Genomic DNA, 13961 nt, shown 5'->3' on the forward strand with positions numbered 1-13961 from the left:
TCCTAAAGATTTCACTGATGATGACATTTTTAAATTGAAGTCATTCAGTTGACGTAGCAACATGACACAATAGAGGAGTGAGACTAATTACAGAGGCTGTGGTGGGTGTGGGTTAATTCATCAGACTTCAAACCAGTAGATGGATTAATAATAAGAATAGAAATGCTGGAAATACTCATCCGGCCAGATCTCACCTGGCAAAAAACAGTTAACATTTCAAGTTGGTCCGTGGTCCTGAAATGTTAATTATTTCTCTTCCACTGGATGTGGTCTGGCCTACTGAGTATATCCAACATTTTGTTATTATTTTAACAGTTCATATCACTGTGCAGTGATGAACCCCTCTATAAACCTTTACATGATCAAGCTTTTGAACATTGCAATGGAAATATCATAGTACATAATCAGTCATACTAAATGCAAATAATCTACTAAGAGGTTAGCTTCAGGATAGCTTTGCCTTTAAGATATGCATCTTGCTTGGTGGGGGGGGGGGGGGGTGGAGAAACTTAGCATGATGGTGTAAGCACAGGTGATAATTACAGCTATATCGTCTGATATTTTTATTAAATGTGGATTATAAAATTGTTGCAAAATTTTAGTGAATAGATTATCTAAATGTTTAGCTAATTTAATTCATATGAATCAAACAGGATTTATTTAAAAATGATATTCAGTTGACAATATTTCAAGATTAATTAGTTTAATTCATTTAATTAAAAAAAGAGAGGATCGTAGTGTAGCAGTAACTCTGGATGCAGAAAAAGCTTTTGATAAATTAGAATGGAATTTTTTTGTTTAAAGCAGTGGTTCTCAACCTTTTTCTTTCCACTCACATACCACTTTAAGCAATCCCTATGCCATTGGTGCTCTGTGATTAGTAAGGGATTGCTTAAGGAGGTATGTGAGTGGGAAGGGAAGGTTGAGAATTACTACTCTAGACCCAATAGTTACTGAAATATTTTGCTTGAGAAAAATTGTCATTGGCCCATTTGCTTTGGAGTTATGAAACCATGCACATAACGAGTCGAGTAGGTCCGATTAAAACAGTGGTTTTCAAACTTTTTCTTTACACCCACATACCATCTTAAGCAATCCCTTACTAATCACAGAGGACCTATGGCATAGGGAATACTTAAAGTGGTATGTGAGTGGAAAGAAAAAGGTTGCGAACCACTGGTTTAAAGTATTGGAGAAGTTTGGTATTGGTTCTACATTTATAAATTGGGTTAAAGCTTTATATAAAAATCCTTTTGCAAGAGTGATTACTAATGGACAAACATCTGCTTCTTTTCCATTAACTAGATCAAGTTGACAAGGTTGCTCTTTATAACCATATAACCGTTTACAGCACGGAAACAGGCCATGTTGACATTCAAGTCCGTACCGGTTCACTTGAACAACTCCACTAGCTCCTCCGCAAACTCCTGAGGAAGTAGAGGCTTTCTTCATGATGCCATTGGTGTGTTGGTTCCAGGAAAGATCTTCCCAGATAGTGACTCCAAAGAACCTACATTTGCTCATCCTCTCAGACAATTAAAATTTGACTTTAACAGTATATGTCGTCAAATACAGTATTTCCATTGCAGTACAAGGCTCACACAAATAGTGCAAATTTGAAGGATGTAATGCAGTGGTTCTCAACCTTTTTTCTTTCCACTTGCACACCACTCCAAGCAATCCTTATGCTATTGGTGCTGTGATTAGTAAGGGATTGCTTAAGATGGTATGAGAGTGGGAAGGCCAGGTTGAGAATCACTGTTCTAGACCTAATTGTTACTGAAATATTTTGCTTGAAAAAAATCATTGGCCCATTTCCTTTGGAGTTATAAAACCATGCACATAACAAGTCAATTAGGTACAATTAAAACCATGGTTTTCAAACTTTTTCTTTCCACCCACATACCACCCCAAACAATCCCCTATCACATAGGGAATATTTACAATGATATGGGAATACTCAAAATAATATGTGAGCGGCAAGAAAAAGGTTGAGAATCATTGATGTATTGTCATATACACAATTTTAATCACTTGATTTTTACAGATTTATTAAATATACAAATGGATTAATTTATTCAAATATATTAAAGCTCGAATATTTGGATTCCAGAAGTCGTTTGATAAGGTGCCACACAAGAGATTTATCAATAGGATACAGATGTATATTGGGGGAAGTATATTGGCATGGATTGAGGATTGGTTAACAGACAGAAGGCAGAGATCCCAGGCTTTTTTTTAATTTTAGGAATTGAACCTTTATCTGAACTTATTAGACAAGATTCCAAGATTAAAGGAATTAAGGTGAACCAGGAAGAATATAAAATTAATTAGTTTGCTGACAATGTTTTGGTTTATTTAACAGATCCTATAAATTCTTTGTCTAAACTACAGGTTAAATTGAAAGAATATGGGGAAGCTTCTGGATATAAAGTTAACGGGGAAAAAAGTGAGATTATGCCCTTAGCCGTGGGTGATTATACAGACTGTAAAATGGTTACTAAATTTAGGTGGCCAGATCTAAGTATCAAATATTTAGGTATTAGAATTGATATTGATTTGAAAAAATATATATAAATTGAATTATTTACCTTTTCTTTATAGAACTGTTGCAGATTTTAAAAAGTGGAATAATTTACCTATTACTTTAGTTGGCAGAGTAAATTGTGTTAAAATGAATGTATTTCCTAGAATTCAATATCTTTTTCAGTCAATCCCGATTCCAAATCCTTCAAAGTATTTTTAAGGATTTAAAAATCTGAAAACTGAGAAACATTGGCAAGAAAAATAAAAGAGCTGAATATTAGTTAAAGGGTGAAAAACTACAGCATGCTGTTGTGCAGAGGGACTTGGGAGTGCTTGTGCATGAATCGCAAAAAGTTAGGTTGCAGGTGCAGCAGGTTATTAAGAAGGCAAATGGAATGTTGGCCTTCATCACTAGAGGAATTGAATTCAGGAGTAGGGAGGTAATGTTGCAACTGTATAAGGTACTGGTGAGACCGCACCTTCTGGTCTCCATATTTGAGGAAGGATATACTGGCTTTGGAGACGGTCCAGAGGAGGTTTACTAGGTTGATCCCTGGGATGAAGGGGTTGACTTATGATGAAAGATTAAATCATCTAGGATTGTATTCACTCAAGTTCAGAAGAATGAGAGGAGATCTTATAGAAACATATAGGATTATGAAGGGTATGGATAGGATAGATGTAGGAAGGTTTTTTGAGCTGGCCGGGGAAACTAAAACAAGAGGACACAGTCTCAAGATTCGGGGGAGTAGATTTAGGACAGAGATGAGGAAAAATAGTTTTTCCCAGAGAGTAGTGAATGTTTGGAATTCTCTAACCAGGGAAGTGGTTGAGGCTGCCTCATTAAACATATTTAAAATTAGGTTAGATAAATTTTTACATGATAGAGGAATTAGGGGATATGGGGAGAAGGCAGGTAGGTGGAGTTAGGTCATAAATTAGATCAGCCATGATCATATTGAATGGCGGAGCAGGCTCGATGGGCCATTTTTGGCCTACTCCTGTTCCTACTTCCTATGTTCCTATGTTCCTAAATACGGCAGTTAGGAAATATTTATGGAAAGATAAAATGCCAAGGGTTTCTTTAGAAAAATTAACTTGGCAGTATGAATTAGGGAGCTTACAACTTCATGTTAAGAATTATTATAAAGCAACAAAACTGAGAATTATAAATGTATTGTTTAGCTTAGATAATATTCCATCTTGGGTACATAGAATTTAATGTGATAGGGGATATGAATCCCCAGGATTCTATATATAAATGGAATTCTAAATTGTTACTTGGAATTAGGGAATCACCTATTTTGAAACATTTGATTGAGTTCTGGAATAATATCGATAATGAAATTGATATGAAAAGTTTAAAATCTAGGAAAATGCCTCTATGTCAAAAAGGCTTATTCCTTTTTCAATGGATAACCGATTTTTGAAGATTTGGAGATGGATGGGTATTAAGAAGATTGAAGATTGTTTTGAGAATGTGAAATTTATAACATTTGAACGAATGAGGGAAAAATTTAATGTACCTAACAATACTTAATTTTGTTATTTTCAAGTTAAAGCTTTTATATCTGGCAAAATAGGTCCTAGTTTGATGTTACCTTATCAAAGTGAATTAGAATTACTGATTTGTAATACTACTGTAAATAAATTTATTTCAAACGAAAGCTCCAAAAATTGGGGTGCACAAATGAAAATTAAGATGGGAAGTAGATTTACAGACACAAATAAATAAAAAGGATGGATGGAGTCATGTAAGAGTAATATGACTATAGGTTAGTCCAATATAATTTTTTACATCAATTATATTTGACTCCACAAAAAATAAATAGATTAAATCCTGCTTTATCAGATTTATGTTTTACGCGTCGATCTGAGATTGGAATTTTTTTGCGTTCATCTTGGCAATGTCCAAAAGTTAGACAATTTTGGTTAGGGGTAGGTAATTTTTTGGAACAAATCACGGGGTCAAATTCCCACAGGATCCGATGTTATTTTTATTGAGTAATATTAAGGCTACAACACCCAAAATTTAAATTAAATATCTATCAAATTGAATTTGTGTTCATTGCTTTAGCAGTTTCTAGGAAATGTATTGCAATATTATGGAAGTCAGAAATAGATTTAGGTATGGAAAGATGGCATGCAGAACTTCACAGTTGTATACTATTAGAGAAGATTACATAATCCACAATATCATGTTTTTTGGAAAATATGGCACCCATATTACAAAATTTGGGTTTGCATGATTAATAGGCTCTCTGAAGACCTAATTTCTTGGTAACCTCCAATAGATTTTATAGTATAAATGTTTTATTTTCTTGGCATTCTCCAGTTTTTCTTTTTTCTTTTCTTTCCTTTTTTTTAAAAAAAGAGGTTAGGGGGGAGGAGAGGTGGGATTATATATACCACATGTATAATTTTTTTTTAATAATTTCTGGAACTGAATGTAATGTAATTATGACTGTGATTTAAAATTTATAAATAAAATAATCAAAGATATGCATCTTGCATGACTTCTCATTGCTAAAGTAAACGTTAACAGTATCAGTGAAGAAGAACTCAAGGAAATGTCCATCATACATTTGAAAGTCTGCTGAAATTATTTTCCAACCTTATTATGGAGGAAGATCAGGGGAACCACCACAGAAAATCTACCTCGGTGTTTGAAGACATTTTCTTCAAGAAAATTCAGTGCAGATGCTTTATAAGTATTTGAAGTATAACAATTCACACACACCCCACATTACTATTGAGCTTTTATTCTTCCTCTTCCCCGATGCCATACCAACTTTAAAAACAAATGTCAAACGGTAGTGCAAACTGGCAAAAACGTGTAGGAATTCATGAAACCAGATTAAACTAACATAACTCACCTCCCATTTGTCATTGTTATTTGGTCCACGGCTGTTTGTTTTGAGAAGGTACAGCTTTCCTGTTCCATCTGACAAGGCTGCCCATGTAGGTGATGTAAAATGTATAGAAGCGCAGACCAAGGTGTCACAGGCTTTAATTTCTGATGAGAGTCGAAATACTTCCCTGGGTTTGCTAATTGCTGTATCCTTTGAATACAAATATTTAAAAGTCAAAGGCTCTACTAAGTTTCAGAAATGGAATTAGAAAATATATACAATACACTGTAAAAGACATTATAATCTGGCATCAAACAGACATTAGAAACTACCATTCTATGGCAAATATAAACACAACTGTAGCATGTATCCATCACATTGATCAAAAATATACTGTATATGGTCCAGCTACTTTGTCAATCATTAGTCACATGATAAAATAACGACCGAGCAGCTGACTCAGCAATCAGTCACTATCAATTTCAAAGCGTGATTAGCAGAATTTGGATTGTGGAGATTCCTGATTTGCCTTTGAAATACGATGAAATTAAGTAATAATCACTCAGATTTTGAAAAAAAGTCTGTTCTTCTGTTTCATTCCATGTAATTTGGAACAAACTGCAAAACTATTAAGTGCCAAGGACGGAAGCTGTTCTTGTGTATGTATAGTTCATCGCACTCTGCGAATGTGGATAATGTAGGTGTGCATGATGGATTATCACCCGTCAATGTTAAGAACATGTATGAAGAACGGAGATGTGAAGTCACGTGAAGGAAGGAGATGTGAAGTCACGTGAAGAACGGAGATGTGAAGTCACGTAAAAAACTAATAAGGACTCACAGACCCAAGTGGAAGCCAGAAGAGTTGCTTGAGAGAACTAGCTCAACCACGTGTGCATAATAAGCAGGCTTCTCATGAGGATATCGCTAGTTGATTGGAGAAGCTCTAGATTGGTCAATTCATTTTTTTTGAGGAAATTAAGTGGGAAATTGAAGAAAATAGTGACAGCTCAAAATAAACATCTAGTCATTACATTAAAAACAGAAATGTAAGCCAATATTTGTTTTCTCATGAAATTACATCACAGCTGATCTTGTACCCCAATTCTAAAGTACTGCAGCACATATTGATTCCTGATGTATCTGAGAATCTTTTATTTTTTTTGTCTGGGGTACATGCAACAAACAAGATGGAAATTTTATATGTACACAAATAAGGAATAGTCCAAAGCCCATCCATTTACTCTTAATCATCAGTGATGGATGGTGTTGTCGACAGAGCTATCAAGTGGCAGCTACTAACCAATTACCTTGACATCAATGCTGAAGTGTGGGTTTTGTCTGGACAACTCATCTACAGATCTAATTAATGTGTTGGAGCATAACGCCAGAGGCAAAATGAGAGCAACTGTCGTTGAGATCAAAGAAGAATGTAGTCCAACATAAATTGTCTCCATTTCCTTCCAAATCAGTATTAAATCTGCTACAGGACAGGTGATAAACTAAGAACTCTATACACCTGGTGGACCCCATTGCATTTAGCATAATATTCTCCAATATTCTGCACCATAACGTAAATAATACCAGTACTGCCTCATAAACTAAGCCCTGCGAGCCCAGCCGATAGATTCAATTCTCAATGTGGAAGAACTGAATAACATGAAGTTCAAGTTTATTATCATCTGACTGTACATATACAACCCAACGAAACAGCATTTCTCTGGACCACGGTGCACAAATGTCCATACACAATACATAATGCATAATAATTACATACAGTAAGACCCCTGGTATCTGGCCCAAATGGACATTGGTAGATAGCAAATGAGTTTATTTTCCATTTGCTTGAGACTTACTCTTACAATACCTAACTAATACACCTGTATTAATAATAAACAGCTTAAAAAACAAATGACAAAAATATTATACTGTATTTACACTGAACAAACTTAACTTGCATGAATATACAAACCTTCAAGCATTTTACTTTATTTACAGTCACATTCTTTGAAAACACTTAGCTTCCAATGCTCTGAACACGGATCCATGCACTAGCCACCCACCCATCTGAGCTCCCAATGTTCCAACCGCCTGCCCATCAGGCTCTTAACGCCCTGACCACAGATCCTTGCACCAGTCACCCGCCCATCCAAGATCCCAAAGCCACAACTGTGGATCATTGCACCAGCACTGTATATTGTGTGTACACATTTGTGCACCATGGTCAAGAGAAACGTTGTTTCGTCAGGTTGTATTTGTACAGTCAGATGATAATAAACTTTACCGTTCCCAGTAAATGTCATCAACAGAGGAAAGGGAGACCATAGAGATCTTCTTGGCCATTTTGTGTATTGACTTCCGTTCTGATGCTTTACAGTTATTATACCATACAATGATGATCAGTAACCCAGGACACTCTCAACTGTGCTTTGAGGTTTGTTCAAATCATACTCATATTCTAGTAATTGCTTTGTTGTTCCCAGAACAGAATTGCACCAAAACATCTCAAACAAAACAAAGAAGAGTAACTGCTCACTACCCTTAGAAAAGGAAATCAATAGTGGCAGTACAGTACTGCAAAACCCCTCAAGGGAGTCTGATGAAATAACAGACAGTGAGCAAAGGAATACATGAAAGAATAATTACAGCAATCTTGCCTCAGCTTTAAAACAAACCAAGTTCTATTGGTTGTGTCCACTAGCTTGGTGTAATTCATAGGACAAGAATGAACAGTGAGCAAGAGAGTATTTCTTCACTAAATCAGCCAACCCAGCCAGTAACAGAGGTGGAAGCCTTCTCAAGTATTTACACGGCCTGATTTTTGCTTTCAGGAGAAAAGGCTCACCTACTGGGAGATGGCCAATGTTTTTATATAAGCTTTAGAATGTAATCTTGTGCTGATCTGGTACCATCCAGCAATGTACTTCTACAGAATATCTATGGCATCTGAATTCACTAAGATCCATCAACCAATTACCCTTACTGAGAGGCAACATCTAAAACATCCAGCTTAAAGTAGCAGCTGTGAATCAAGTTTAAATTTTCCACAGAAAACAGAATATAAATCAGGAGAAACAAATGGAATTTTGAAAGATAAATTAAAGCGATAGATTGATTCACAAGGTCTCATCAACAGCTAAAGGAATGAGACTTCACCGTTACAAACAAAAAACAAATCAGAAATGAAGAGATGGTCAATAATCAGCACTTGATCATCTTTAAAATTCACTTGCTCCTGTTGCAACACATCTATCATTTCTGGTCCTTTTTTGTAAGTAACTCCAACTTCACATTTTTGCAGCTTTCAAAGCAAGGTTTTGTTATGATGCAGCCTATAGAATAACAATAGCCACTTCCACATTTTTACCTCTAAATGCACAAAGTAGCAATTCTCCCTGAAATAAAAGTGAACCTCAGTATGTGCTCTGACATTCTTGACACAAATCTGAGACCCTCCATTTCAGACCCCTTCCCCTTTTCTTAATGGTTTCTTAATAGATTATTTTACTGTCAAGGGAACTTCAAACTGATTCCGGGATCAGTCTATAGAAAACCATCTTCATAAAATTTATGCTTAAATTTAACAATTATTATGTCCCAAAAAAGTCACTCAGAGAATTAATCAAATCCCATATTACAGAAACAACAAGTAATATCATGCACCAGTCCTCTGAATATGCTAAAGCATGTGGAGTTTGTCAAAGTGGGTATTTGATAAAACATAATTGTACCAACAAGCAAGTCAAAAAGTGAAGTGACAGCAGAAAAAGATACTTCCACAAACACAATAGCTGCTGACTGTTTTACAGTAAATCTGATAGACATTTTCTTATTTTAAACAGTTCAAAGATCTAGTTATTGCATGTGAAATGTTTTCACCATTAAATGTTGATTCTAAAACAAGACATGCAAAAGAAAACACAGTCATTTGCAGTGATCAAGATTATAATACAGTATCATTAAAAGAACACACTGCATGTCAATGCTGTTCAAGGCAGGATTGGTGGTGACAAGCAGGCAGCAAGCAGCAATAGGGACGCACTATCAATGGTAGATACAGTACTGCAGGACAACTGCCCTCAGTGACAGTCAGGCAGTGGCAGAACAATCGCTCTCTGTGACTTTGACAGCAGACAACTGCCCTTGGACCCAACTCTACACCTTTGGAGCCTGCAGAGACATGTGTAGGGCATGCTCCCAGATGCTGGGTGTTATGTCGAGGGGACAGGGTACTGCGTGGACGTCAAGACGCTTTTGGGATCTGGGCCAGAAAACACCAAGTGAAGGTAAGGCTGAGGGAAGACAGCATCAACCCCAACCCCCTCCCTCTGTGTTTGCCATTGGAGGGAACTGTGGGTTCCTGGTTTACACCAGATAGCCTGGTGTTTGCAGAAACTGTATCAGACCGGGCAATATGGCAGCCCAATGCATTGCAGTTATCTGTAAAAGCTGCAAGAAGGAGGGCCACCAGACCAAGGACTGCAAAGACAGCAAGTGCTGCAACCTGTGTGATGAAGCAGGCCACCTCTACAAAACCTGTCCAAAACATATACCCACTCAAGCAGCAAGGGGATTAGTGGCCAAAACCAACCTCTCATCAAACAAGGTCATCACCCCCACAACTGCAACTGTGACCAAGACTCACAGAGTTTCAGAGACTGTGTCATAGACTGAGAGCAGGGGACGAGATGAGATCCCAGGCACATCTAACCTCCAAACCCCAAGTATAGAGGCTCCTCCTGAGGAGACAGAAGTGATGAAGGAGAGAGCCATGAAGGGAGAAAGGCAGAGGGTGGGGAAAGGAAAAGGCACAGGAACCATCGAGAAACCTGCAAAAAAACTACGTGGGGGAAGAAAAGGGCAAAGGCGCAAGCAGAAGCTAGCAGCCTCTCGGCATCTGAGGAAGAAGCCAGTACAAGCACAGGATGCAGACAAAGTAAGCGAAAGGAAGGAGAGGGAAAAAAGGAAGATGCAGGATGACAACCAAGCAACCCTCAGCCCCGGGAGGACATGAGCAAGGTGGAGGTTGACGGCCCCCTGCCCTAGGAGACTGGGATCAGTGGAGAAACCATCAGCCCCATCTCCAAGAGACCAGGAGCAGCACAAAGGCAGTCACCCCCCCTCTCCCTCCACCACCCCCAGCTCCAGATCGGGAGAAGCCCAGATGCCATGGTCCCCAGCCACAGGAAAAGAACATCAACAAACCAAAAGACAGAGGACATGAGTCCAGTCAGATCTTCCCCATGACACCACCAGCACTGCCTGAGGAGACTCCACTCCCAGAAAAGGATGATCACACCTTGTTCCTGAGGCCACAGTCAATACTGAAGTTCACCCAAGTGGTGGGAATGTGGGCTCAGGCTGATGGACACTGACTGAACTAAAAACATTACAGACAGCGGACGTTAAATTTGGTACCCTAAACGTGCATAGCATTAAACACACTAGGCAATGTGTAAGTGCGTTATAATATTTGGGCAAAGTGAAACTGGATATCATGCTCTTACATGAATGTGGGCTGCCACACCTCTGAAACTATTGGAGGTGGTCACAATGATGGCCCCATGGGTGTTGGTGTGGTCAACGGCAGCAGGAGGTGTGGCAGGAGGGTGGAGAATGATGGCCTTGCTTCCAATCTGGGGATTTTACTGCGGGGAGGCAACTTTACAATCACTGAGGTGAAAGAGGTGGTTGAGGGGGCGTCTCCACCTGGTGGACCTAAAGTACCATGACACCCTGCTCTGGCTGATCAATGTGTACGCCCCGCCCATTCGGAGTGAGAGATTGGCCATCTTCCAGCAGCTCCCACCATTGCTGGCGACGTCGAGGCCACTTGTCCTGGCCAGTGATTTCAACTGTGTCATAGATGTGGCTGGACAATTCGGAAGTGCCGATATCTAACTAGACTGATAGAGATGGTGAATGATGCTCAGTTGTGGGACATCTTCAACAACCCTGTAGGTGGAGCACAGCCACAGCTCAAGCAAGTCACGGAGAGACTTTGTCTTCATGTCAAAGGCCGTCACGGTTAGAACTGTCATGCCAGTGTTCTCTGACCAAAACCTCCTTCATGCCTCCTGTGACCTAAAGGAAGAACAGAAGGCAGGCAGGCAGACGTGGAAGCTGAATGTGAAGTTGTTGTCCCCAGAGAACGTAGAGGAGCTAAAGAAGGAGTACGCCGGTTGGAGAACTGTGAAACCCTTCTTTGACACCTCAGTGACTGGCAGGGACCGACCAAGGAGAACATCAAGAGGTCCTTTATCCTAATAGGCAAAACAGTGACAGAGGGAGCTGAACCAACTCCACACTGACCTGCCATCAAGAGGGGTGGATGTGAGGGAGGAACTCAGAGAGGTGAAGAGCCAGCAAGGCTCGCTATTCATCTCAGTCCTCCTATTTTAATAGTTTTATTAAATTTTACAATAATAATAAAAGCTATATTTATCTAACTATAAAGAGGTAATATGAAAAAGGAAATACAGGTATACAAAAGAAAGGCATAAGAAAAGCTGTTACATATAAACTAGATACAACATGCAAACAAAAAAAAGGAAATAATCAGGTAATCGTTTAGTCATGGTTTCCCCACTGTCTGCCATTCCCCTTCTAAGGTTTCCTCCTCCATCACTTCTGCTTCCACAGGAGGAGCTTCTACACTTGTGGCTGGGGTTTTGGGGTTAGATGTGTCTGGCACAGACTCAGGAACAATGGGAGTCTCGGTCACAGTTGTGGTTGAGGAGGTGATGACCTCGTTTTGCCAAAATCAGTTATAACATGTGGCTAATTGAAAAATATAAAAAAATAAATAAATACTATACTACAAATTTTACCACCTTCCCTTCTGAAGTTATTTGGTAAATACATACAATTTCACTACCATCAAAAAAAAACCCCAGAACTCACAAGATCTAAATGATCTTATAGATTATGAAAAATCTTAATAAAAGGACCCCATAAACTTGAAAAGTTTATATCCATTGCATTAGAAGAACATCTGATTTTATTTTCGAGTTTGACATGCCATCACGTCATACAACCTCTGAGTATGAGTCGGAGAGACAGCATCTTTCCATCTCATCAATATTGATCATCTGGCAATGAGGGAAGTGAAAGAAACTACATGGGGTTGAGACACAGTTAATTTCAAATCAATTACTTTAGTTGATCCAGAAAGAGAAATTAAAGGATTAGGTATAAGATTTGCATTGAGAACTAAAAATAAGAAACAAGACTTCTTCCCAAAATTTGGAAAGGAACAAGACCAAAACATATGTAATAAAGTACCTTATCTAGTCTTATATTAATCACAATTTGAAGAAATATTAGGATAAAATTTAGCCAATTGAATTTTAGAAAGGTAGGCTCAATGTACTACCTTAAATTGTAGAAGAAAATGATGGGAAAATAAAGAGGAGGACTTTATCAATTTTAAGATGGAATCCCATGTAGTATCTGAGAATGAGAGTTGAAAATTTTACTCCCACAATTTTTAAATCTTATCTAGGGAGTTATCCCTAGACTTTAATAGTAAATAGCATTTTTTTTTGACTCAGTTTATAATAATAATCATCCCTATTGTATTTATTACAAGGGCCTGAAGAAGTCTCAAAAATAATGATTTCAAAAATTCCTAATTTGTAAATATCTAAAGAAATGATACTTAGGTAATTTAAATTTAAAAGATATTTGTTCAAATGAAACTAAATTATTATCAATAAATAAATCTTGAAAAGATTGGATACCCAACTTAAAACCATTCATGAAAAGCAGAATTGTGCACAGGTGGAAAAAAGAATTAAATATAGGGCTAGTAAGTAAAAATCTATGAATTCCAAAATATTTTCTAAATTGAAACCAAATTCTCAAAAGTATGTTTACCTCAGAGTCCTCCAAGATTATCTTCAGATCCAGAGTCCGTACAGTGGAGCAGGATGCGACGTGTTCACGTTTCTTCTTCCAAAAGGTTCATAGAGGGAGCTCTGTGATCCACAGCCTTAAGGAAGAGGACAGCTCAGTCGCATCCTTGCAGACGGACATTCAGAGGAAAACCAGATCCTTTTATGCCTGTATGACAATAAGGATACAGACAGAATGACCTCCCAAAACTTCCTGTCCTCTATCATGGAGGTCTTAGATGACAACATGAGGAAATGTCTGGATCAGCCAGTTACTCATGGGGAGCTGACAGACTCCATCCATTTTTTAGGTCAAGACTCCCAGAAGCGATGGCTACAGACTGAATTGTACACAGCTCTGTAGGATTGGGTGGGCCCAGACCTGCTGGAAGTATACAATGCTATACTCCTGGCAGGAAGCATGTCAGACTCCATGAAGAAGGACATCATCCTCATCTACAAAAAGGGGAAGGAGGAAGGTATCAGGAATTTGAGACTTTTTTCATTGCTAAATGCAGACTACAAAATCCTGTCCAAGGCCATCGGGCAGAAAGATCTTGGACAGCCTCACGCTTCTCAATAAAGTGCAGGACGGGAGTATGAACACCTACCTGGTCAGCTTCGACCAGGAGAAAACTTTCAACTGGATTTCGTACACATACATGATGAATGTACTCTATAAAATGAG

General features: G+C 38.3%; 1 protein-coding gene across 2 annotated transcripts in view; it reads right to left on the bottom strand.

The window, feature by feature from the left end:
- Positions 1-13961, bottom strand: part of nudcd1 (NudC domain containing 1) — a 200489-nt gene that overhangs the window by 113184 nt on the left and 73344 nt on the right. For both annotated transcript variants that reach the window (XM_069920993.1, XM_069920991.1), the window contains exon 3: positions 5403-5588. In XM_069920993.1, the coding sequence (XP_069777094.1) occupies positions 5403-5588 (186 nt within the window). The remainder of the gene's footprint in view (positions 1-5402; positions 5589-13961) is intronic.

The sequence above is a fragment of the Narcine bancroftii genome, chromosome 2 (assembly GCF_036971445.1).
Source record: "Narcine bancroftii isolate sNarBan1 chromosome 2, sNarBan1.hap1, whole genome shotgun sequence".
Classification (NCBI taxonomy): Eukaryota; Metazoa; Chordata; class Chondrichthyes; order Torpediniformes; family Narcinidae; genus Narcine; species Narcine bancroftii.